The sequence below is a fragment of the Polypterus senegalus genome, chromosome 8 (assembly GCF_016835505.1).
Source record: "Polypterus senegalus isolate Bchr_013 chromosome 8, ASM1683550v1, whole genome shotgun sequence".
NCBI classification, from domain to species: Eukaryota; Metazoa; Chordata; class Cladistia; order Polypteriformes; family Polypteridae; genus Polypterus; species Polypterus senegalus.
Window position 1 is genome coordinate 8,860,375 of NC_053161.1, and position 27,798 is coordinate 8,888,172.

The following is a 27,798-nucleotide window of genomic DNA, read 5'->3' on the forward strand; positions in this document are numbered from 1 at the left end:
TTCAATAACACACTTCCTTTAATTGCATTCACATTTCTCTTTTTATTGTGTTTTCCTTTACATAATAAGCATTTTTATTTACATCTTTCAGTTTGCTTTTAAAGTTATGCTCATGGAAAGTGCTTCTGTTTCTTGACAATGGGATAAACAAATATTATTATAAATAGTTATCTGGTTGTATTGATTTTCGAACTTAGCAATGGCAGATTGTTCTTGTTGCTGGAAACCACAGTCCCATTTCTCTGAACGTTGACTTAAGTGCCAACAACCATTCAATGCAAAAAGTCATAAAATATGAAACTCAAAGAGTATTCGCCTTCACTTGAAGGAATCCAGGACTTTTCATGAGGTTATCATTCCATGAAATGTTCTCCTCAGCTACTGCTCATTGGTGATATGCAGTCCAGGAAGTGGCTTCTGCCCTAAAGGGGTGATCTCTTGAAGAATTATGGCCTCCTTTATATTCGTCTCTGCTTTGGAACTTTCAGGTTTTGCCCTGGAAAAATTAAAGACATAACCATATTACTCACATATTCATGTGAAATAGAGCAGATAAAAATAATCCTTTGACATAGCAGTATGTTGTTTGCTGTGTTTATGCTGTTATGTTTTTTCACAGAGGCACAGATCTTGATGATAATGATTATATGACATTTATTTGTATTTATAGTTTTCCTGCCAGTTAGTGTACTTGTGTATAAGACAAGGACCATGTCACATAAGAATCTCACATTTATCTATTGGTCCTCCCATGCCACTGATTGGAACAGGTGTGTCACAGCCTAAGGTTATCTTGTAAAGGTTGATATGGGTAAACAGGTGCAATAGTTCAAGGTTTTATATGATCAAAGCACTTCTGAAGCAAGTTTACCACTGCTGCTTCATAATGTCAAGAACTATTAGTGATGAAAAGAGTTAGGATACATTGGGGTGCTGTGTTGATAAAGCTTCAATATATTATTGAGGCTACGGTAGGGCTGAAATGGCTGGTCCATGCCAAAGCACATTTACTGCTTTATTATCATCTCAGAATTTTTGTAGTTATCATTTTTGAGGACCTCCATAGTTCATATGGACCTGCAGTTAGAACTTTGAAGACACATGTGGTCACTGCTGATATGCTTCTTAATAAGCATAAAAACAACTAAAGACCAGGGGTTAGAATTCTAAAAGTTGGATACACACAAAACAAGGCTTGAAATGTGTCCATACACCTATCCATGCAAAAGTTGGCATTAATAAAGGAAAACTTGAAGTGGGTAGTTTGCAACTCTGTATCATCCATATTCAACATTTGAGAGAAACTGAGAAGTGATGAGACACTCCATTAATCAGAGAAATGCAGCCAAACCAGCTAAATGACGACTTACACATATAATAATTCATATCACTGAGCCATAATAATATAATGCATTGATTTGATAGACATGTTAAGTATCAAAAATTATGACTATAATATATAGATGCCATGATGAGGCTAACAAACGTTTTGGCTCAGTTGGATGGGTCAACCCAAGAATCGTTTACTTTGAGGCAATGTTGCGTTGACCAGACAACTTGCTGAAGGTACTGTTCATAATGTCTGGCTTATTGAAAAGGTAACTGGCTAAACCTTTATTTTTTTCATGTCACCAATACTAGTCACTGTAACAGGGTCAAGGATCTGCAGCATTGTGATTGCATATGTATGAGGTTGATTAGCATAGTTCATGTATGTTTTATCCAGGGTGGTAACCAGGTGGGGATAAAGGCATGTCCATGTCACACATTTAAACAAGTAGTTTGAACAAGAAGTCGTGCCAAGTATGAAAAACTCTTCCAGTTTAGCAGCAGCCATGTCTAATTAAGGGAGCCAAAGCTCTACTCTCAAACATCCAATAAAAAACAACCATTCTCAGAATGAAAAATTAGTGAATTTGTGACTTTTTAATAGATTTGCAACTCATGTTATAGATTTATTTTACCTCATTTCCACTTCCTCAATGGTATCTGGCAGTGGGATATTTAAGGTTTCAGGCAGGAATATAGCAATGATCCCAGAAATGATTGGCGAGCCACCATAGATGACCATAGGAAGAACAGGGATGTAGTCCCCCAGTAAAAGGACAAGGGGGGCAGTCATTGCCCCCAGGCGAGCCATCATAGAAACTATTCCCATTCCTGACTGTCTGAAATTGAAGAGTAATGAAAGGATCATGTGCTTTGTAAGAAACGAGTCAAATAAAAGAGTCTGAATCATAACAAGGACATTCCAAGCAGGTAAAATAAAGATCTCTCTGCCTTTTTACTATATCAAGCCCATTATTACTTTATTGTAGGGGAGAAAGAAAAAGTACAATGAACATATAAGAAAAAGACACAGCATTGCAGTTTAGCTACATAATTGGTGTTAACTTCCATTCATCCATCCATTATCCAACCCACTATATCCTAACTACAGGGTCACAGGGGTCTGCTGGAGCCAATCCCAGCCAACACAGAGTGCAAGGCAGGAAACAAACCCTGCATAGGACGCCAGCCCACCACAGTGGTGTTAACTTTGGATAACAATAAATAGATTTCTGGTTTTGTCTGTCACAAAATGCTTCACTATTTGCCCTTTTGATTGGGTACTTCTTGTCATATTGTTTATAGAGTACATTTGGATGCCTTCTGAACCATATGGCATAAACCTTCTAAACCATTTTAAGTCAGTAGGTTGGGCCTAACAATAATGTATCCAGCATTGTAACAAAGCACTGTAAGGAAGAGTACAAAAGGAACTTGATCGAAATATTATAAACTTTACAGATGTTAATTAAAAAAGGGATTTTTCATGTTACCGAACAACCGTTGGATACAATTCCCCGGAGTAGAGATAGCAGCAACTGAAAGATGACGCCAAGCAGCCTTTCCCCAAAACAGCTAGAGAGGTCCTCACATTTTGCAAATCTGTGGGAGAAAAAAGATGAGATGAGAATTTTTTTAGCATATGCCAGATGTAAAGCCTTCATACAGAAACTAACTACAGTCATATTATATTCTCATGTATGAGTGTTACGAATCACTAGGTAGGGAGTAACTGTTAAAAGAAAAGCAGAGTGAGAGAAAAAGACCAGGATACAGCAGAGTCATATTCAAAAAACAGCCAGGAGTAAGAAAAACAAAAATGCAATCAAAAACAAATATCCATATCAATGTATATATCTAGAGTAACATGGAAAAGATTCTAATAGTAAGAGACTTCTTGGAAGCATCTTTTACCTTCCTCTACACTAAAGAAAGTTGTAATAAAGAAATTAATTCAAAGGTTTTGATGCTAGAAGCCAGGAACCACCATCTTGTATATGTGCACTGATTTTGTGTTTTTGTTCACCATTGTCACATTTATGTATGTAAAGATTCTAAAGGTTATTTTTGTATGACTGTGTAGGCAGTAGTGTGGATTAAAGATTTTCAGTGTCACTGTGCTCAGTGTATTTAATAAGCCTGCTTAGGAAATGTTATTATTTTATATACTGAATTCAGAATATATATGTTTACTTCTGCTTCTTTTTTCTTTTTTGTTATTCATTACTTGTCTGTGTTTTCATTTTTGTGCTGCATAATTCCATGAAAAAACATTTCTTGAGCTCTACTAGAAGGAAGCCAGAGAAAGTTGCTTGTTTGTAGAGATTTGTATAAAAGGCATGGTAATACTCCTATTTAGACATGGATTGGTTTATTGTACTAAAACAATATTATCTTAAAGTTATAAAATGTATTAACGTACTACACACTTGCATTTTGAGACCTCAGAACCTCTTGACCCTGGGCACCTTTGAGCACCAGCTGACTTAGTGAATTACTGCTCTCCATGACCTTCTACACTCCAAACTGCTGCACACATCGACAGCATCTGGAAAAGACAATAGCTGGAGCATGGACAGTACCTATGCTAAATGCTGTGTTCATCTCTGTTGACTTTTATTGTAGGTCTCTTGTGTAATGGATGGCACAAAAGGACTGGCATCCCGGCCAGACTGAATAAGGATCTTTACCTGGCCAGGAAGCCAGCACAATGAAAGGTCCAGGGGAAATGAGCACTCCTGAATATTTTTTTCCGCAATATGCTAGATGGCAGCAACCCTGGGTGGGGAATCTTGTGGAACAGCCCTGTTGGGTGCTGTGAGGGCCACAAGGGGGAGCTGCCTGGATCCATAGTTCCTACTGTCCGGGACTTCCATTTGATCTGGAAGTGCTTCCAATGGGCTATGCTCGAACATTGGAATATTCCCAAGTCATAGGTAAAAGAAGTTGCTCAATCTCAGACAGGAGAGTCAGAGTCGAGTGGAAGAGGGAGAAGCTTGCCTTGAGGAGTGGAAGGAGGAGAAAAACAAATACTGTGGTGATTTGAGAAGCCTTTGTAAGGTATTAGGTGTTAATAGAGCTTTTATTATACTGGGACTTGTGTTATGGTGGGTGTGTTAGGGGTATGGGGTGGTGCAATGCCCCCTAGTGACCACACCTGACTGAGCCTTACTGTGAATTTGTATGCCAAACAATTCTTTTACAAAAGCTAAGTATAAACATATTATTTGTGTCATGATTGTTTTGTGTTGTTGTGGTTATTTTGTCACCTTTGTGGCTTTAAGATGGCACTGTAAACAGAACAACCATTCCACAGTGCAATTTGCAGCACTGAATTTGGTTCTTCTGTAGGAGCTAGCATGTCCTGCTTGACACTGTTTTTTCTCTGGCAAATGAGTTTTTTTGTTTTATGGAGACACCATTTTGAAATTTCATGGAGTGATCATTTTCTCCTGTGTTGTGTATGACATAATCAGGCTATAAAAGGTGGCAATACTCTTTATCCATATCCTAGTATTAGGATAGTGACAATACTCTTTACCTCATGATTCTTTTGGATTTTTTTTATTTGATTCTTTGTCTTAGACCATACATTTTGTTTTTTCAACTCCTTATTTGGTTTTGTGTTTTTATTTTGGTATTTACTTTTACAGTCCTACCCAGCCAACTCTCCTTATAATCAGACTTATCTTTACTTAATAACCCTTTATTTCTTAAATAATTCTTTATTTAAGGACAATACATAAGATAGATATATAGATTATAGAGAAGTAAGTGTGCTTTATTTATTTTTGTATTTGATTTTTTCTTTATTTTATATAATTTTAATTAGGGTTTTTTTGCTTATAACTATTTTTTTGATGCCTTGTAAAGCACTGTGAGCTACGTACATCCTATGTATGAAAATGCACTATAATAAATGTTGTTGTTTGTTCTTTTGATCTTTTATTGCTGACTTTGCCTTGTTTTTTGACCATTCTTTTGCACTTTTTTCCTTGTGTCGTCTCCTGGTATACTTTTCTGGATATTCTGCCTTTTTCCACATACAGGCTGTAGAATGGGTAGTTTTACTGTTCATTTTGTATTATTATGACAGTAATGTCTTAGGAGCCGTGTTGTTTTTTGCTCAGAGGAGCTTCGTAAGCTCCGAATTTCTGTGGCTGCACTCTCTGAGGTGCACAGACCTGGGACATGCCAGATCTCTGTAGGTGGCTGTAATACTCAGGAAGCAGCTGTTGTTGTGGTGGATTGGCTCCTTTTGATGGTGTCTGATATCACTCCTCTGAATGAGCGTATTATGAGATGCAGATTGAGGTGCCTTGTCTATTATCTTACTGTATGCTCATACCACGGTAAGTGATGTGACAGTGACACATTTTATTTGTGACTTTGCTTGGTGGTTGATGGGTTCATGTGAGGTGACACTCCTCTGATCATGGGAGACTTCAACGTGACCACTGGCACTGATAGGGCTGGCTATGAGTATTATGTCCGTTCCCATGGGTCTGGTGACAGTGGTGAAAGTGGCTCCATGCTTCTTGACTTTGCAAAAGGTCAGGTGCTGTGGATTGCTGGATCTTGGTTCCAGCGCCCTGAGCCACATCGTTGGACTTGGTACTCCAATACTAGTGGTGCGATGAAGGAGATTGATCAGATCCTTGTGGGCAGATGCTGGACGCTCCTACTAAACTGTAATGTCTACAGAAGTGCCCAGTTGTGACTTCTTCAGACCACAGACTTGCTGTTGCTACTCTGAAGATCCAGCTTAGGTCCAGTAGGCTAATTTCTACTAGGATAATGAGGCTGGACCTAACTAGACTCCAAGATCAGGCTGCTTCTAATACGTTTGCTGGCAGTTTCTGTGAGGAACTTGCAGACTTGGGTGCAACTGCTGATCCTAATGTGATGTGAGAGACCTTCCATGACAAGACCCTGAAGGTTGCTGAAGGTTGTGTTGGTGTTGCTGGTGTTCCCAGAAGGAGGTGTTTCATCTCACAGGGCACCCTGGATATCATCGAGAGGAGTCGCAGCACATGGCTTGATGGCAAGCCCAGTCAGTACCAAGAAATAAGAAGGACGGCTGCAAGGGATACAAGGGCAGATAAGGAGTCGTTTGTTAGAGGAATCTGTGAGCAAGTGACATACCATCTATGGTCTAGTGACACACATCCTGCTTACAGAGGAATCGAAGCATTACGTACACCCGAATCTGTTTCTTGGAGAGTCACAGTCCGGAAGAATGATGGAACGTTCCTTACTGATGACACTACAATTGTGACCTGCTGAGCTGGCTACTTTGAGCAGCTGTTTAAAGCTGATTCTCTGGCTATGAAGTTGGGCATATCTGGGTCCACAATTCTTGTGGCTAATCCTCCAATTAGTTGTGAACCACCCAATCCCACTGAGATTGCACAGGTGGTGAACCAGTTGAGGGCGGGGAATACTGCAGGGATCTGTTGTATCCAGGTTGAACTTCCAGTCCTGTGCAGAGTGGAGGCAGAACCTCTTAGTTTCTCCCAGTTAATTCTGGGGTTTGTCTGGGGTGTGTTCTTGCTCCTATTCTGCTTGCATGGACTGGGTGTTGAGAAGAGTTATGGGGTCCAGCAGATGTGGGGGATCTGATGGTGGAGAATGATTCACTGATCTTGGCTTTGCTGACGATGCTGTGATCTTCATGGAGTCATTGGAGGCTCTGATTGGGGCTTCCATGACAAGACTCATCAGCGACATTCATGTCTCTGGCGACTCTTCCTATGAAGTCAGTAGACAGATTGGGAGAGCATGTGGGGTCATGAGGTTTCTGGAAAGGGGTGTGTGTTGGGATTCCAAGTCTTGACTCCTGATGCTTCCTGTTTTGCTATATGGTTACGAGACAAGGACACTATTCAGTGACCTAAGACAAAGACTGGACTCCTTCGATACTGTGTCTCTTTGGAGAATCCGTGGATACTGCTGGTTTGACTTTGTGTCGAATAAGCAGATGCTCACAGAGTTCCGAATGAGGCATGTTACCTCATTGTGATGGAGCGTCAGTTATGGCACTAGGGCTATATGGCGCGATTCCCCAGTGGTGATCTGGCTCACAGGATTCTCATTGCTGAGGACCCGAGCGGCTGGACCAGGCCAAGGGGACACCCACATAACACCTGGCTGCAGTAGATAGGTGGTCATTTCCGGAAGGTGGGACTAGACCACATGTCTGCCTGGGGTCTTGCCAACCAGGATCCCAAGCTTTTTTGTCATGTGGTGATTGCGGCAATGCACTCTACCAGTGCATGCTACCTAACCTGACCTGACCTGAATGTATCTTTTGTGCAATGTGTGAAATATTTCAAAAAATGTATGCCTCCATATATTCATCAGTTAGCATTCAGAAATTTTGGCCTGAACCACCAATATAAAATGTGTACTTAATTTCCTGGTACTTACCTTGGGGAATAAAAATATTAATCACTATGGTGACACCTGCCAGCACAAGAGAAGCACTCTGCGTGACGCGTCGCCCAATATAACTCATAGTGACAGTGGAAATCAACTTTGCTGGGATGTCAACAGCACCAAAGATGAGCTGGATCAAGTATATGCTGACCCCAAACTTCTGTAGGTCCATTGATAACCCATAGTAGGAAAAACTGGTTGAAAACCTTGATGATGAAATAGACATTTAAAAACTGATTTAGTAAAATACTACAGGTCAACAAATGCCACTTTCAATAGCTAATATATTAATCTCTGTTTTTGTATATTGTTTTGTTACTTGAAAACAAATTATCAAATTAACAGGGGTTGTGATTCTGGCCAAGAACTGCAATTCCAGAATTTCTCAGCAAATATTGTCTTGCCAAGAATTTCATACATTCAATATCACATATATTAAACATTTATATATTTTTATATATGAGAAATATTATTATTGGAAATAGGTTCAATTTTAAGCATATAGACCATGAACTATAAAAGCAAATACATCTTTGGGCACATACACACACACACACATTATATATTATGACAGGTGTGGCACAAGGATGAGATGATTTTTGAAAGAACAGAATGAATGGTTAGACTGAGTTAGAGAAAAAATAAAGTTGTAAAAAATGAATCAATCGATACAGTTTATTTATCATGTCTCATTCATCAGACTGAATTGTTTAATGCTACCAACTGACATCATACCAAATACTCTACAGCCTGTCTTACCTCTTCAGTATTTTCTGGTGTTCTTACAGTTCTGAGTGGTCCAACAAACACATGTTTTCATACTACCAGCAGACTAAAATTTAACAAACTACTTTAAAATAGGGTTACAAAAATAAATTCTTCCTTGCCAAGAATTGTTAAGCTACTGACAGAACATGTCATCCATCTGAAGTTAAGCATGTTTGGGCCCAGCTGGTACTTAGATGGGTGACCATCTAGGAAAAGCTTGGGTTGCTGCTGGAAGAGGTGTTGGTGAGGCCAGCAGGGGGCGCTTACCCTGTTGTCTGAATGCTGATCCCAATGACCCAGGGCAGTGACGTGGAGTTTGTGCTGTAAAAATGGCACTGTCCTTCAGATGAGATGTAAAACTGAGGTCTTGACTCTCTGTGGTCACAAAGAAACCCTGGGCATCCTTTGTAAAGAACAGGGTGTATCCTGATGTCCAGGCTAAATCACCCTCTATGGCCAAGTCATCCTGGCCCCCTAATCCTCCTCTGTCTGTAACTGGAAGGTTTGTATGGGGGTGTGCAATAGAAAGAAGCCACACCAATGTTTAAGATGTATGTTGATCGAGAAGAGCATTTTGGGATCTGATCATGCTGCTCAGGCTTGTTCAATTTTGGCTGTTGCACAGTTAAGGGTGTCTATGTTGTACTGCATTGCTAAGATAATGTTTTGAGATAACATTTTATTTGCACTACACTCAGTGCAAGTAACCAACAGCAACAGCAGCAAAAATGAAAAGAAGAAAAAGAGCCTAACAGATGCATGAACTAACATTACAGGCAACTTATTAGTGCCCCGAAACATTCAATGACCTCAGGTTATATCACAGATAATGTGCTCCAGTTGCTTTTAAGTGTGAGATTTGTTAAATAATTAATTGAATTGTGATGTGCAATTTGCTAATGTAATTGCATTTCTGTGATGTATTATCATGCACTTTGTTTATGAACTAAACTGTAATGGTACACTGTTTGAAAAGGCGCTTCATAAAATCAGCATTCATTTTCTAGAAATTGCATAAAAGATTTCTTGTTTTTTTATTTTTTGCTCATATGCCAGTCTATCAATTACTCACCACACAAAAACAAGGCAAATAGTTATCCTTCTCATTACTGCTGTGCGTACTAAGTCTAGTGCAGTATATGAACCTTTCAGATTTGTCATTTCACTGTGCATGGCAGATTTCAGCTTCTGTGGAAGAAGAGAGGGTTTGAAAGTTTTTATCAATTGCATCACAGAGAACAGACAAATATACACCATTGACGTGAGGGAATGGGTAGGAAATAAGCTCTGCACATACCTCGGTGTTGATTTTCTTGCATGCCTCTGTTTTGCCGTTAAGTCTTGCTACTTTTTTCAGTTGTGTAACAGCCAAATCAGCTTTGTGGTTGAGTACCAGCCAGCGTGCCGACTCAGGAAACCACCTGTTGCAAAGTGAGAAGTTTTAGTATTTAGCCACTAATGTGTTGTGTCAGATGTGTAGGATTTCAGGAATGCTGCTCACTCAAATACAAGACAGGCCTTCTTTTGAAACAGATATTACTTTTATATTATTTCACACCAAATTCAGTAGTATTACATGTGTGACTGCTGTACCGTACATGAAACAAGGAAACACAGTGTTGAATGCCTTAAATTAGAATCTAATGCTAGAAGTTTACTTATTCATTAAATTCCATATCTAGCAAAATATTCTTTTTTTACTTTCTTTAGAAATCATTTTCCTTCCTGAGGGTGCCTGTTCATCTTTCAATACGTTAACAGTGCATTGGCTACTATAGATTCATAAAAAGATGTAGCAAATTCCGTTTTCTTTTTAAAGAGGATGTCCAAAATAAAAGAATGACTTGGCCAGTAATAAAGAAATGTCCTATATGCCACTTACCATGTGTAGAAGAAAAAGACATAGAAGGGTAGGGACACTGCCAATGTGAGCCAGCGCCAGTCTCGAATAAAATAGGCTAGCCCTGCCAGAATCAGCTGACCCAATGTGTAACCATATCCTGTTCCTGTACCCACAATTGTTCGCACTCGCATGGACACCCACTCTACAACTGAAAAGAGAAGAAGAAGAAAAAAAAAAAGCAGGAAAGGTTAGCGTAACTTGAAGAGATTACATTTTGGGCCTTTGGAATATTACTTCTGGATTTGGCTTTAATTGTTAACAGGACGCACGGTGGCGCAGTGGGTATTGCTGCCGACTCGCAGTAAGGAGACCTGGGTTCACTTCCCAGGTCCTCCCTACATGGAGTTTGCATGTTCTTCCCGTATCTGGTTTCCTCCCACAGTCCAAAGACATGCAAGTTAGGTGCATTGGTGATCCTAAATTGTCCCTAGTGTGTGCTTGGTGTGTGTGTGTGTCCTGCGGTGGTTTGGCACCCTGTCCAGGATTTGCTCCTGCCTTGCTCCCTGTGTTGGCTGGGATTGGCTACAGCTGACCCCCGTGACCCTGTGTTAGGATATAGTGGGTTGGAAAATGACTGACTGACTGACTAATTTGTCTATTCTTTTATCGAACCTGGTATCATACTAAGAAATTGAACAAATTAGCAAAGTGGTCCATAAAAAAAGCAAAGCTCTTTCCAGTATGTCATTAGTAAGAAACTTTATTGCACATTATGTGCACATGCTGATTATGAATAAGCATGCATAGATATTACACAAAAAGAGAAATTGGTTAGAATGTTAATTTAAACTGCTTCAAAATTAACCTAATGTCAAATATCACTTTGTTATCTACAACAGAAAGAGTAAACAGGTGTCATTCAGCATGGAGTGTGCCGCAATGGTTAGCATGGCATCTTGAGTTGAAGTCCTACATCCAGGTATTGACTGTGAGGAGTTTGCATGTTGTCCCCATATCTGTATGGCAGTAGTACAGTTATGTAGTGTGTACATTTTATAAGCATAATACTCTGTGTAATGTTAAAGTGTATGTTGGGGTGTATTACATTGGTATGGCTTTTCTTCCCATATTTCCCAAAGACAGGTAGGTTAGATAAGCATATAACTTAGTTAAAAGCCTTTAACATATGATTTGGATTATTCCGTTAATAGTATCGAAATGGCCTTGCAGCACCTGAAGAACAAATCCATCTCTGATGATGAAATTGTGGTCTTGTCTGATGTCGTGTCACTTGTGATATATGGCCTGCCGTTCATCCCGGCCAATAACCCCACGCCGCCAGGTGGAGCCCTCCCTGTAGCATGGAGGTGCCCCGAATGCCAGCAGGAAATTATGAACATTGGAGTTTTCCACTACAGCCCTGCTGGATACCATGGGGTGCAGAAGGCGCTGCAGGGAGGAACAGCAACTATTTGCCCTACACCCCGGAAGTACGTCCGAGTCACATGGACAAGAGGAATGACGTACTTTTGGGTTGAAGAAGAAGGACTTTTTATCTGACCTGGAAGTGTTCCTAGTCACGTGGACAGAGAGAGCGAAACACTTCCGGGTCAAGGACTATAAAGGATTGTGGAAAATCCTCAGATGATGAGCTGAGCTGGGTAGAAGGGTGGCAATGTGTCTGGGAGTGGTGGATTGTGATAATTGATTATTGTGGAGTATTGTGTATGAGTATTGTGGAGAGGAGGGTGTTTTGTGCACTGTTATTAATAATAAAGTCAACTTGTTGGACTTTTACCTGGTGTCTGACGTATTGTCCGAGGGTTCAGGGGAGCAATAGTGCCCCCTATCTGTCACACTCTTTAAACCATGATTTTAATTCATCTGACCACAGAGACTTTATTGGCAAAACTAAACAGCGACCCCACCATAACAGCACAAAGAAGCTGATCCCGAAGAACATAATGCATTTAATATCACTTTGCCAGAAAAATCATTTCCATTTTAATGGAAAAAACTACAAACAGAAAGAAGGCATGCCAATGGGATCTCCATTATCAGGACTCTTAGCTGAATTGATTACGCAGTGATTTGAAAGAGCGGCTCTAACTCAGTTCAAAAACAAACTTTGGATATGCTACCTTGACAATACTTTCCTCCTATTAAAAGATAACCAGCTGAATGAATACCACAGCCACATCAACTCAGTATTCCCTGCAATGCAATTCACAATGGGGAAAAAATTAACAGACGCATTAATTTCATGGATCTCTTTATTAAAAACATATTACACTTTTCTAGCAATCAGCCTTCATTGCATAAATGGAGTTGTGTTAAAACTTTCACAAGGATTTACACCCACTGTAATGCAAAGAATGAAGGTCAGTAGTCACAATACAGAATACATAAGTGTGAATGAGAGGGAGGTCAGTGGAATGGTGAGGATGGTGGGAGTAGAGTTGGTGAAGGTGGAGGAGTTTAAATACTTGGGATCAACAGTACAGAGTAAAGGGGATTGTGGAAGAGAGGTGAAGAAAAGAGTGCAGGCAGGGTGGAATGGGTGGAGAAGAGTATCAGGAGTGATTTGTGACAGACGGTTATCAGCAAGAGTGAAAGGGAAGGTCTACAGGACAGTAGTGAGACCAGCTATGTTATATGGGTTAGAGATGGTGGCACTGACCAGAAAGCAGGAGACAGAGCTGGAGGTGGCAGAGTTAAAGATGCTAAGATTTGCATTGGGTGTGACGAGGATGGATAGGATCAGAAATGAGTACATTAGAGGGTCAGCTCAAGTTGGACGGTTGGGAGACAAAGTCAGGGAGGCGAGATTGCATTGGTTTGGACATGTGCAGAGGAGAGATACTGGGTATATTTGGAGAAGGATGCTAAGGATAGAGCTGGAAGGCCTAAGAGAAGGTTTATGGATGTGGTGAGAGAGGACATGCAGGTGATGGGTGTAACATTACAAGATGCAGAGGACAGAAAGATATGGAAGAAGATGATCTGCTGTGCCAACCCCTAACGGGAGAAGCTGAAAGAAGAAGAAGATACAAAAAGAAATACATGTTTGTACTATGAGACTATATTTGAGGTATAAAAATATCAATTGGTAATCGTTAAATACATTTTATCACATCAAAAGACTAAATAACATTATGGGGACACATTTATGCTGGTATTATCAGCATGAGCAAAATTGTAATTCTGTCTTCTAAAATTTATTAATGTAGCTTTTACAATAAATGTTTGTAGCGTGCCTTAAATGGAATGAGTCAGCTGTGAGGAGAAGACACCCTCAAAAGACAGAAGCCCCATTAGTCACTTGAGCTGACAGAGTTTGCTTGATTGGTTAAGATGGTTGCTTACGAAACTTCATATAGGATGTGGATTTGAGTTCACATCTCAGGAGTCCAGTAAGAAAGCATTACATAAGCAAAAATAACATTTTTACATAATGAAAAATTAATTTAGCATACACAGCCTGTCAGGGCTTGAATCCTATGTCCAGTTGTTGCCTGTTTGAATGTCATATGTTCTCCCCATGTCTGTGTGAGCTTTCTTTCCTCCAGGTATTGTAGAATCAGCACACAACACAGCACAGAATGAGGCAGTGCAGAGGGATACATCTGATGCAAACAGAACATGAATATTCTAGGCAGGGAACTGTAGAGAAGCAGAGCTCAGACAAGAAGGAGGAGGTTGAAGGTGAAGGGGGGCAGGTACTTGTAGCTTATTCTTATAAAAGCAAAGTGGTCAAAGCACAGAAGGTGCCACATATGTTCAGGATCGTTAGAGTACAAAACAGTTGACTGTTTTAGTGTGTGCCAGGAGCCATGTTTGCATTGAACATAAAAATATAACTGTGATCTGTGACTATTGTGCTTAGTAGCAAACTATGGTTGTGTTTTATATGAAGTTATAAAAAAATTAAAAGTAACTAAGCATTAAAAAAAAATATTAATTAAGGAAGAGGATTAAATAAACACACAGTTATGGTTGTTTGTGGCTTGATTTTTACATATACTAGGGGGCTCTGCCACCTGCTCGCTTCGCTCGCCAGCCACTTCATGTCTCAGTCGCTCACGTATGGGTAAGCAGATTCATAATTTAAACAAATGATTTTTTTGGGAACTGTTACATATGCATAATAAAACTAACTATTTTATATTACAGCGAGTAATTAACCATAGTAAAAAGTTATGTTTCATGTTGCATTAAAGGTATTCTAACGTTTTTATTCTGTTTGGCTTTGAAATTAACACACAAATACTTTTTAAACTTCTGTTTTTGATATCTCCGTCTTTCGAAACTATTATCACTGACAATTCGTCACATGTTGGTTTATTATAAATGCGACCATGATCTTTTGGATTTATAAAGAAATCCAAGAAAACTTCTTTGTCTGTGTTTTGCAGATGCATTTCTAGAATTTTTAATACATCTGATCGTTTAACTCTTTTGATTCTATGTTGCATTGCTTCTCCGTGATCAGAAATATAAACCTAACTGAATTGTGGTTTCTTCGAAATGAAACTTGTAGTAGTTTTAATTGTTGCAGGACCACAGATTCTCATAGTGTATGGACCTGAAATGTGTAAGTCTACGTTCTGAGCATTGAATGCTGCAATCACGAACAGATTATTGTAGATTCAGATATGTTTCCTGTAGTGTTTGTGGATTTCACTTTCATCAAACAACAAATCTTTTATTTCTCACAGATATGCCTCTTCATTGGGAAGAAACAATACTTTTCCCTGATGGCAACACAAATTAGACGATCTACATGTCTCCGACTTAAACTTTAAAGCCAAACAATATCTATATACTTCTGTCATATGACCTATGTCCATACTGTATACTGTTCTATTCTACTAATTTCTGTTTATTAGCGCTAATGCGATCTTTACTATCAGTTTTTTGATACTTTCGAATTTTAGTACTTTCATAACCTCTAACCTGCTCTGCATGTGTATAGCACCAACAGTTTTGAGTCTCTTTAAAATTTTGTACTTTGTCTTCTACTCTTTGTCTTTTATTTCTGACCCTGCTTGGACCTGCTAGATTTTCAATTCCACTTGGTCCGGGCTAATTATTACTTTCCTTATTTTACGAATTTGCAGTTAGATTATTGGCAGGGATTGGCTCCAGCAGACCCCCGTGACCCTTTAGTTAGGATATAGCAGGTTGAATAATGGATGGATGGATTATTATTGTTCTTTTTTTAATTCTTTTCTCTTCAATGCTTTTGGGCATCTTTTCAACATGCTGCCATTTTTCTTCGCTTAGTCGTTGACATGTCATCTAGAACGCATAAAATTATTGCCCAGAAATGCACTACATCGATGGAAACGAATAGGCTGTATGTCTAAAAATACTGTCCAGAAAAGCTTCTTTAAAGGATGAAACTGAGGACTTTTCATAAACGACTTTAAATGAGGAAAACGTAAAAATTCATTAGAGTTGAGCGTGCAGGAACTGTGTCTGACAAAAGCATTCGCACGAATGAGAATTGAATGGACTGTAGTTGCGTTTGAAAATGGTTGAGAGGAGGGCGGGACTCGACAAAATAACTTGGCAAAAAGTCCCGTCTCTGAATTTCCTTTTATAATAGAGAGATGTATACTCCAGGTTTCTAAAGTTCATGGGTTTGTAATAATGTTTGATGATGAAGGTCCCATGTACAGAAAGGTTAATTGTTTTACATGAGCCTGTTGTTTCAGTTGAAAAACAGCAATTTCATGAAAAGACTTTAGACTGGGAGCATCTCAGTGTCAACAACTGTGAGATTGATCTTGATAACTCTGGCATCTGCTGCTCTTCTGAATATCACTGTGGATTGTAATTCCATCTTTCTAACTATGATCACATCACAATCAATTGTATTTCAATTCAGGGTGCTTTATTTGTGGTGAACATCAGTTTGAACAATAAAACATAACAACACAAAGCAATACAATAATCCTGCCATAAATCCATTTTCCAGACCTGCTTATTCTGAGCTTATAAGTAATGCCTTAATATATCAAAGCAAAAAATACTTTTATCACACCAGTAGCCAAAACAGATACTTACTGAGAGAAAGTGAATTTAGGATAATTCCAGAGAGGGCCATTCCTGTCAAAAATCGGAAAAAACAAAAAACAGCAAAAGAAGGAGAGAATGCAACACAGGTCCCAGCCACAGCCATCTGCAAGTGCGCCCAGAGTAGTAAGAAGCGACGACCTAGCCTGAAAATAGAAAAAAAAAAAAAGATATGTGATATTCGGAAAAAAAGTAATTCATCATTTCTTAACATCCTTGTTTGTAGTAGAGTGAGCCAATATCACTCCTAAAAGGATATGCATTCAGGCTACATCAGGACAGAAGACTCATGAATTAAATGGAATTATAAAGACTCTTCAGGCATTAGGCCAAATTTCACATTTGATGATATTTTTGTGGTTCCTCCCATAACATTTTATTGCCTCGGTTAGGGTCAAGTCCACCCATTATGGTAAAAGATTGGGACGTTAACATGTAGGGAAGCATGACTTAAAAGTGTGGAGGACATGTACTAACACAAGGTCAAAAGCAGTGGGTGGCTTCCCCTTATTCAAAATTGCATGCATCAATTAAGTCTTATCCCATTCATGAGAGAAATGACTTTTAAGAGACTAGTAACAGGATTTCTCTTCAGCTTACCTGGCTGACTGTAGTGCTTGAAATATGTGACCCATTTTTCCATCTGAGTAATCACACATGCCTCTTTATATTTCGGTTTGAATCTTAACAAGAAAACATGTAGCATTCACAGGAATAAATATCAGTGATAAATCTCAAACTATTAACAGTATTAAGAAACAATAAATGTAAGAACAGGACCCCCAACCCTCCTCAAACCCAACATTATATTCAAGATTAGAACCAACTTGACAGCAATTGTAGTACTGGGGAGGAAAAAGAGAAAGATAGAGAGAAGAGGTCCAATTGGTGGATTTGAAGAAAGGACAGCTAAAAGAAAATTGGAAAAAAGACGACCTAAATGCAGAAACCAGTGGACATTCCCAAACTCCCAAATTCCCAAATGTGCCAAAGGATATTTGCCTAACAGAAAAGGCAGTTTGGATCCAAACCTAAAAAGATAGAAAAATATTTGCTGGGGGTTAAGATAACAGCGATGAACTTTTACAGGTTGAGCTTTCTAGGGGAGAAATTCTGTCTCCAGGAAAGAGGGGCTACAAGTGCGAGAAAGTCACAATGCCAGATTGAATGGGATAGTGTCTGCTGCCATTAGTTTCATTGAGGGGATTTATGATTTGACAAAGTTATGGAAAAGATGGAGAAAGAGGTGAGGTGATGCAGAAACACTGCACCTTTAAGATGAAGAAAAATGTGGAGGCAGTGGTAGCATAAATCTGTCTTAAGAGACTGGAATGTACAGAGCCGCAGGTCATCAAAAGTATTGCAAGATTTGTGCAAATATTCAAGGCATATAAGATTAATACAGTGTTTCCCAACCTCGGTTCTGGGCGCACACTGTGGCTGTAGGTTTTTGTTCCAACCAGCTTCTGTTTTTAATTGGACTCCTGGGCTAATTAAGTGATGTGTTATTTCCCAAGTTCTGTGTTTTGGGAACAATATAAAAATTAGAAAACTAAGTTTGGTAAAAAAGAATATATATATATATATATATATATATATATATATATATATATATATATATATGAAAATGTACCAAGCAGTTATATGGGAATAATGTATTTTTTTTCTTTTTAACAATATTTTCCTCTTGATTTTCATTCTACTTTTCTTTGTGTTTTAATTGTTTAATTAATCCATTATTTGCTAATTAGTGGGTCTGATGCTAAAGTAGTTGCAGCCTTTGATTATTCAGTGTTGTTTGCCAGCGTGTCTGCTCTACTGATTTTAGTTGTCATTAATAAGATACAATGAAGGGGAAAACTGCACAGAGAAAGGGCAAAATAGAATGAAATCAACAAAAGAGAGTCTATAGCAAAATCAGAAATATTTCTAAATGTCTTATAAATGTAAAAATCATGCTGCTATGCTTTTCTGAATGTGGAATAAAAGAAAAATAATACCAGCTAATTAAATGAGATCAGTGTTATCAGGTGTTGTCACTGATTAGGAATCTGGTTGGAACAAAAACCTGCAGCCACAGTAGGTCCCCAGGGCTGAGGTTGGGAAACACTGGATCAATGGACCACTAATGGACATGGTTTAGAGACCACAAGGCTACAACATTAGTTTCAGTAGTGAATCATGAAGGGAATTCATAGAGGGGGCAAGCCAGCTCCATATCAGGCACAAGATATAAGACCAATGGTATAGATCCAAGTCTGGCATGGTCATCCCTCCATCCCTCCATCCAATCTGTCATTTTTGGGGTAGAGTGCCTAAGCAGAGGTTGTTTACTGTTCTCTATAAAACGTTGATTTTAGGGATCTTATATTATTCTAATATTTAATGGTTGAGTATAAGGGAAGCATGAGACTTAAAAGGTTGGTGTGGTGAACTTTATAATAATGTCTATACTGGTGTGTAATGTCAAAGAAAGAGAGTTCCAACAGGATACAGATTCCTTAATATCCATCCATCCATCCATTCATCCATCCATCCATCCTCTTCCGCTTATCCGGGGTCGGGTCGCGGGGGCAGCAGCTTAAGCAGAGAGGCCCAGACTTCCCTCTCTCCGGCCACTTCTTCCAGCTTTTCCGGGAGAATCCCAAGGCATTCCCAGGCCAGCCGGGAGACATAGTCCCTCCAGCGTGTCATGGGTCTATCCTGGGGTCTCCTCCCGGTTGGACGTGCCCGGAACACCTCACCAGGGAGGCGTCCAGGAGGCATCCTGATCAGATGCCAGAGCCACCTCATCTGACTCCTCTCGATTCCTTAATACTTTTAAAAAAGCAATGCTATTGGATGATATAATGCGAAGAAAAGTGGAAATATCAATACACGTCCCTTCCATGACTGCTGAACCACAGTTAATATGTGAGTACTGCAGTTATGGGGGGTCTTAAACTGGACAGCAACTATATGCTTGCATATTTTATTGCCAAAGAGTGAAGCATCACTTCTGAAGAGACCAGTCTTCAAGGAGTTCTGCTCAAAACTGGTGTTGCAAAATGTTCAGTAAAAACAAACTTAACAGTTGTTGTCATTGGTCTAGTGAATAGTTACAGATAATGATAAAAGAAACAGGTCCATTTTGATTTAGGAAACTGACAGTAAAATTAATTTGGCAAGAAATTTTGCAATTGCAAAGCATGAAACTTACTAAAAAGAGATTTGAAAGGTTTATGAGGGTGTAGATGAAGAAATACTGCTTTCTAAAGTCTTGTTCACACCTCCATGTTTGCCTGTGATCTTTTCTCAAGCTGCATAAAGCATCTTACCTGTAGAATTCCTATCAAATCAACTCTTATCTATGCCTGTCTTTCTCATCACCACACAGGTTTTTAAAAATGTGACCTGCTCTATATTTTCCACATGAAGACACAACTAAATATGCCACTGTGTACACTACTGAATTTTCTCCGCAGGAAAATCTCACTTCCCAACATTAGCAACTGCTATTTCTTGTTTTTTGGTTCCTGTTGAAGAGGTTGAGGACACGCTCTCTCCAAGCATCATGGAGCTTTGAGGTTTGTTTTCTGTCTCTGAAGCATCTTTAGAGTTACAATTGACAAGATGGTCATCATTATTAACAAAGAGGGGATCAAACTACCAGGACACATCTGGCAGTTCAACAAAATGTACCAGGAAATGAGTCGATGAGTTAATTACGCACTAAATGATAGGCAGACACGTGCTGGATGAATGCATGTAAACACATCTTGGCAGCACTAAACACCTTTCTTCTGGTGTGAAAAGGTTTGGAAATGAAATGCAATATTTTTTTAGCAAGTTGAAAAACTGAGTTGCACTGAAAATTTATTTTCATAAAAATCGTTTCACTCATCACTAAATGCAGTGTCACACACGTGCGCATGGGAGGCAGCTAAAGGGCTTGAATAGTGAAAATTCCATGTCTGACCATGGGGTGGCGAGGCGCACTGACTTTTTCTCTCAATCTTCTGGAGACCATTCATGGGAAATTCCACAGGGTTCCGGTGCCCATGATGACGTCACTTCCGTTTGCCTAAGGGGGAGCCTATGATGACGTCACATCCGGTTCCGGCACCCGTGATGATGTCACTTTCGGCCCCAGATGTCGTCACTTCCTGTCCAGACCTTTAAAGCCGCCATCTTTGCTACATGTCATCAATTCTGTTTTGTACATTGAACCAGACATAACTCCTCAATAATTAACCCTTTTGCAGCCAGGGCATAATACACAGGTGGTTGCCGCAAACCTTTTTATGTCTCCTGTCCATTCGTTCATGTGACAGCAGATAGGAAGGACACTTTGTCCTGACTCTCCATTTAAATATCAGTTGTTACTGCACACCTCTCTTTTTTAGTGATAGGTATAATGACAAGTGAAGCAAAATGACACCTTTTATGGAGTAACTGGTGTGAACCACCCAGGCAGGCACTGCCACCTGAACCCGACACAGACAAGCGTGGGACACAAGTTCAAGGCACACACGTTTTATTTTTTCTTTTTACCTTGTGGACAACGCCTTGTCTGTTCCCACCAGTACAACACAGCCTCAGTACAAGCACAAAACAATGCTCTTCCTTTTCTCTTTCACTTCTCCTTTTCACTACTCCAGTTAAGCTTTGTCCTCCTCCTCCTGACTCTGGCTCCTCGAGTAGTGGCTGCTGGCTCCTTTTATAAGGCACCCAGAAGTGCTCCAGGTGCTTGATGACTTATTTCCGGCAGCTTTTCTAGGTCTGGCTGAAGAACTGCCCATAAAGGCTCAGCAGCTCCTGCTGCAGAAACCCCTGGCAGCGCCTGTGGATCCCAACAGGGCTGCATCAAATTCCAACTCCCATGAAGCCCTGCGGGAGTCTGAGGCCCTGCTGCAACCCAGGGAGGTTGCCATGTAGCGTCCTGGGAGAGGTAAAGCTCTGGCCACGCTTGCTCTCCCGGTCCTCCCAGCATGCAGGCATCCCGGCCGGGCAAGGGCCCCAATCGCAGGCTACACTGGACAGGTTACAATATGCAAGCTTTCGAGGCAGCTCAGGCCCCTTCTTCAGGCATGTTATAGTACAGAAACTAGAGTTCCCTGTGTTTATATATACACTAGGAAAGAAACAGAATTCGAAAAAATTTAAGTGGGTCATCTTCAAAGGCAAACATTAACAGACCTCTCCAGCCTAAGATTCTTTCCTCAAGAAGGCACCTGAGTTGCCTCGAAAGCTTACATATTGTAATCTTTCTAGTTAACATCCATAATGGTTAACACGGTACAACACCCTAGTACTGCAGGGGAGGAGAACAAAGTAGAATCAAGATCTTTTGATAACTGTCCAACAAAGTCTTTTGAGGTTTTTAATGAGTTTTCCTTACAGTGGGGATATGTAATCAGATTGACTGGGTCAGTCACAGAGGTGCAAATAGTCCTCATTTTTGGTGATAAAACTCTTTCTGTAATGTGTTAAATGTTAGCATCAGTTTAACTTCCCATTCGTTTTTCTCCTGCTGTGTCTTGAAGTTGCCCATAAGCACCATGACTTTAAAATCCTGCTCACAGCGTCCGTTGCTGTTGAAGTGAGCTCCTATAGGAACGTCGCTATTGTCATGCTTAATGTAGAACCTGTGTGAATTCATTCTTTGTGTGTTTGTCCAGTTTCTCCCATATGGTGGGCAGTGTTCATACACAGAATTAGGTAGACCTGCAGGACAATGATCCCTTCATGCAATGCTCTTGGCGGTGTGGTATAATTACACAATCTGTATTATAAATATGAGCACACATTTTACATATTTTCTTTAGGCAGGGAGATGTACCATTCTCTGTTGGTTCTATCAGGGAGCTTTGGACAGGTTTGCTGGTTGTTCGTATGCCAGCAAGGGAAGTTCAGTGAATACATCTCTCAGCATGTCATCATTATTATTTAGTATGTCATGTTATTTAATTATTGAGCTAAAGTTTTTTTTATAATTTTGCAAAGTACTAAGATGTGGGTTATAGGTGACAAGTATGCATGATGGGTTTAATTGCATCCCCAACTGCTGCTGTTTGGTTCTTCATTCTCTGATGTAGTAAACTATATTGACATTGAAATGAGCATTTCTGACAGCTTTGTCAACCAAGTGCTGCAAAAATTCAGAAAACCTTTGGCTAGTCAAAGCCTTAGACAGTTGAATATGCTGACAAATGAAATCCACTCATTTTACATTTGTTGGACTTTTAGGTCACCTTTTATAGTTTTTGAATGTCAGCTTAATTTGTCTTTTCACTTATGGATATCATGTGCTAAACCCTTTAAACATGTAACATAGCAAGCAAATGGCAGGTAATCTTCTTTCTCATCAACAGTGGATAATGACTGCCATGCATCCCTTTTACTTTTAATTACTTTCATGGCCTTAAATTTGTATTTTTAAAAGCCCTTTCAACATTGATATTAATTTTACTACTTTCATAGTAGTCTAAACCTAGTGATAGGCTTGTTTTCTGATGCCTGAATCCATCTCTCTCTGTTTTGACATTCATCATATTGCCAGTAATGGTGAGGTACACCATAAAACAGATGATTATAGTATCTCAATTAAATTGATTTAAAAATTAAAAAAAAAAAAGTAAGTACTACACCACAAAGAATTTTAGTTCTATTGGAGTACCAGAGGAATGCAGGCTTGCGAAACTCCTGAGGAAGTTTTTCCATCAGTTCTGTTCAGATTGGGATTGATTTGGACACTTTATGGTTAAATTCCAGTACCCCCTCCAGTATATCACTCTCTTTGATGACATTCTACATGCCTTTATTTCTAATATGATCCATTAATTAATTTTATTAAATGCTTATATATTTTAGGATAGCAGGGTAATATCACAATGAGTAAAATTTTTTATACTGATGTTTGTTGTGTACAGCATGTGAATGGAGAAAAGGGTACATGGCACAAAAACAAGTCATTCTCAGAAATGTTAGAATATAATGTAACATTCTCAGAGCCACCTAATTGAGTCACGTGAGGGGAACCAGAACGTACATCAGTAGCATCAGGCACAAGTCAAAGACCAACACACATCCACATGGAACCAATTTTGAGTTTCCATTTAACCGAACAGACATGTTGTTCAAATCTCAGTGGGTAACTGGAGTACCTGAAGAAAAACTCACACAGACACAGGGAACATCTGGGCACAGGATTCAATCCCCAGATGCTCTATCAGTTAATCAGAGGCTGCACTCTAATGCCCTTATTATTTTTATACTATTTGAATATTATACAAGCCAACATCCTTTGGTGTATTTCAAGAGTTTTCATCACCTCAGCCCAAAGAAATCTCACTATGGCGCATTGTTCAGCAATGGTGCAATCCTGCAGTGGTGCATCCATGTTCATTTGAATTTGGCTTCAACTACAATAACGGTAGAGCACTGTGCTGTGCATGTTCAAACTACCCATAAGCCACCACAAACGTGTCAGTTTGTATCCCTTGTGGTTACCGCATAATTTTCTAATGTTTCGATTTTCAGATTGCCTTTACTTTTTGATTTACTCTTGTATTTCAATTCCATTTTAAAAAGCCTGCAATTATTTCTATTTTGGGTTTTATTTTGTAAAAGTCTTTGAGCTTTTGATTTAACTTTTGAGGACAACAAATTCAAAACAAACATTTATATTCTTTTATTCATAATAAACTACTTGAATGACTGAACATCATGTTAAATTTTCATACCCATTTTTAACAATGAACTAAAGCAATAAGTAATCCCATTTAATACAATGTCCATCATTGTTAAAACTGAAGTATGATACCAGATTGTCAGTATGATGTACTACCTCTCTATTATGAAAAAAAATCTTGGAAGGAGACGAGACGTGATTGTCTCTATATGACACTTTCACGTCCCGCGAGTCGAGTCTTCATGCCAAGTGATGTAACCACGTTCCGGGGATGGAAACCCCACAAGACAAGAACTTACGCAAAGAGTTCTTGAAAAGTCCTGTGTGGTTATGTCAGACACATTTCTTGTAGAGGGAAAGAAATTATATTCACTCACAGGCAGTTATATTGTACATTGCATTGTCATGATGTAATTCCAAACACAGAATCAAAATTCAATGCGATATTGATGAAAAGGTAAAAGCAAAAAGAGATTGAATATATGGACATAGGTGATATGACAAAAGTGTGCCACGTGAAATGCAGATCATACAGCATGGCAGCAGCAGCAAGCCAGCAGCTGATCGAGCAAAGAGGAGGTAAAAAAAAAAAACTGTGTTTTCCATTGTATCACCATTTATGAGGGGGTGTTGGAGGAGCGATTGCATCTCCTTGGGGTACGTTCAGCCCCACCCCCCCAACAACGCGAGTGGCAGAGACGCAAAGTGGTTGACGCATAGTACAGGCAGGGTGGGCAAACAAAGCGAGCAGGGTTCAAAGACCCCAGTCTTATATGATATTACTTACATACATTATACTTGTTGTATGTTGGTCAGACATGCAAGTAAAAATTTCACTTTACTCTGCTTACTTGACAATATGACTTTTACTATTATTATTATTAAATCAACAAGGGTTTGTCAAAGAGCTGCATCCCAAATATTAGGTAGATTGAAGCCACTTTTTGCAGAATTAGGTTGAAGGCAAGAACCTGAATGAAGTAGGATAAGTAAATGAATTGTCATGGACACCAAGCATGAGATGGGTAAGTACTCCTTATCTGGCCAGGAGGCTAGTCTAACAGAAGGACCAATCATATGGGCTATTTGCTACCTTGATACAATAGGTGGCATTCTTCCTGGGCTATGATGCCTGCATGGATACCCACAGGGCAGGCTGAGAATTGCAATCCCGTTATACAGCTCTGCTATGTTCAATGGGTGCTGCTAAGGGAAGGTGCAGGGATAGACCATCCCCACTTTAAGGAACTTCCACCTAACCCGAAGGTGCTTCCAACATGTAGTGCAGTAACACCCGAAGTACTCCTGAGTCTGGCCTAAAAGAAGTCGCTTGGCCTCATCAGATCGGGAGAGGACCTAGACAACACTCTCCTGGAGTGAAAAGGAGAGGAAGACACAGAGAAATAGGAGTAATTGAGAAAGTGCTAGGAAGGTGTTTGCTAAAATAAATTATTATTTGAACCTGGGACTTTTGTTGGTGTGTTGAAGTGTTTGCAGGCTCAGTGGTGCCCCGTACAGGTCACAGAATAATTAAATGAATAAAAGCCGCATATGATTTCCTGTCACTTTGCATACTTGTATATTAATATCACTGACTTCCATGCTATTGCATCAAACTCAATCATACTTCCCAGAGGAATGAGATTAATTCTGTAAATGCTTGCTGTGGTACCATCAATATGTGACTCCAAGAAAAGCAAAATACAAAAAAGTGAAAAACATAACCAAACATCCATCCATTATCCAACCCACTATAGCCTAACTACAGGGTCAAGGGGGTCTGCTGGAGCCAATCCCAGCCAACACAGGGCGCAAGGCAGGAAATAAACCCCAGGCAGGGCGCCAGCCCATGCAGGGCACACACACACACACACCAAGCACACACTAGGGACAATTTAGAATTGCCAATGCACCTAACCCGCATGTCTTTGGACTGTGCAAGGAAACCGGAGGAAACTTACGCAGACACGGGGAGAACATGCAAACTCCACACAGGGAGGACCCGGGAAGCAAACCTAACCTAACCGTGCCGCCCCATAAACAAACAAATAATAAAAACCATGAAAAATAACAGAAAACATGAAAGCGTACCTGTCTGAGAGGCTCCCAAAGATAAGGGAACCTACAAGAACTCCTGCCATGTATATTGTCTGGCTCATCTGTTTCAGGGAACGTAAGTCACACACCAAATCCCACTGCAAAAGAGAGGAAATTAAGTTTATTGGCAAAGCTTAAAAAGAAACATGACTGAAATTGCAGTATTATAAAAGTAAGTCTATGCTATGTGTCAATGTGATCATGTACAAAATGTAATTTTCTTCATCCAAATGAGGATAATGAACTCTCTTGGTAGCATTGTACACCCATTATCCACCTGAAGACAATTTAGAGTTGCCAGTCAAGCTAACACATGTCTTGGGGTTGAGGAAGGAATAATTTATTCTGCACAAAAACCCTCACAAACATGAAGGGTGTCTGGCCTGTGATCTGAACTGTTCAAACACAGAGCTATTTGCTGTGGAACCATGCCAATCATTTATTTGTTAAACAGTCACTGACATTTGCACATGGACTAAAAAAAAGCTAGGCATTCATAAACAAATCATGGCATAGCCTATGTGATACTGCTGCTGGCTGCAGGCAAGCCTACCTCTGAGATGATGGTGGAAGTCATATCTGTCTGCTGATACTGCCAGCCATGGTCACATCTTTGCAGTTCCACATTCAAGATGTTGTTTTCAGTTTGGTTCAAAAGCAGAAAGGTAAACTCACTGTTCTCGTAGGCTGTCAAGTTTTTTGCGGTCCAGTTTTGATTGAGCACATGCCACTGAGGCTCAGCAAAGCGTATGCAACGTTCCGGCTTCCCTTTAGAGTCAATGGGGACACTGACCCGCAGCAACAGGTCCGCTGGGAGCTTGGTATCTGTCAGATTAGGGGGCAGAAGACAGTGATGTTGAGGTACAGCTGCAACAAAGTTTTGTAGAAGATTGTGACTTGCCAGCATAAGCATGGGTATCGTAAGCAGGGTAACATGCAGGATCTGGAAGGGACCCCTGCTCCCTACTTCCTCTAAAATATCTGCAAATCCCATGCTTTAAATTCTGTAATGAAAAGAAAAGTCTAATGCAGAGCTTCCAGTCAAAAACAAAAATGAAAAACTCCTTAGAAATCAGAACATACGTATAAATAGGATTATGAAACCACCTAATTTGAAGCAAAGGCTGTTGTTGGTTTCAAAGCTTAATAAGTTTGTTCTGATCTCCAGGAGAAGCTGAACACCAAAAAAAAAGTTGAAAATAAAGTGCCAGGCAGCAAGTAACAGGATATGCTGGGGTTTTCAGTTTTTGTCAGTTTGCTGTTTAATTGTAATAGCAATCCAAATGGACTCATTAAGCGCAGATCGTGCTCCAAAAGGTGCCTTGGTTGTTGAGCAAAAAATAAGTAAATATATAAAGTCATAGGCTGGGGACAGTCAGAGTACAGAGGAACAAGACACTCTTTCTGCTGGTCACAATCCACTCCGTATTAGAGACGAAAGGTGCAAAAGCAGTAAAAATGTTCATTGAATTGTGACAAAAAAGAAGAAGATAGACTGCCAGATCTGTAGTTTTATAATGTGTAGAGCAGGCTGGATATTAACTTGCCATCTTTATACAGCAAACAGAAC

General features: G+C 39.7%; 1 protein-coding gene across 1 annotated transcript; it reads right to left on the bottom strand.

Annotated features, from left to right (window-relative positions):
- Nucleotides 1–32: 32 nt before the first annotated feature.
- slc22a6l (solute carrier family 22 member 6, like) lies at nt 33–27,798 on the bottom strand. The gene is made up of 10 exons (XM_039760683.1): nt 26,782–27,798; nt 26,223–26,326; nt 16,451–16,605; nt 10,418–10,586; nt 9,833–9,956; nt 9,608–9,723; nt 7,759–7,973; nt 2,823–2,931; nt 1,965–2,168; nt 33–496 (listed from the first exon to the last, which is right to left on the bottom strand). Exons 1-10 carry the CDS (start codon nt 27,220–27,222, stop codon nt 379–381), a joined length of 1,755 nt encoding a protein of 584 aa, XP_039616617.1. The 5' UTR covers nt 27,223–27,798; the 3' UTR covers nt 33–378.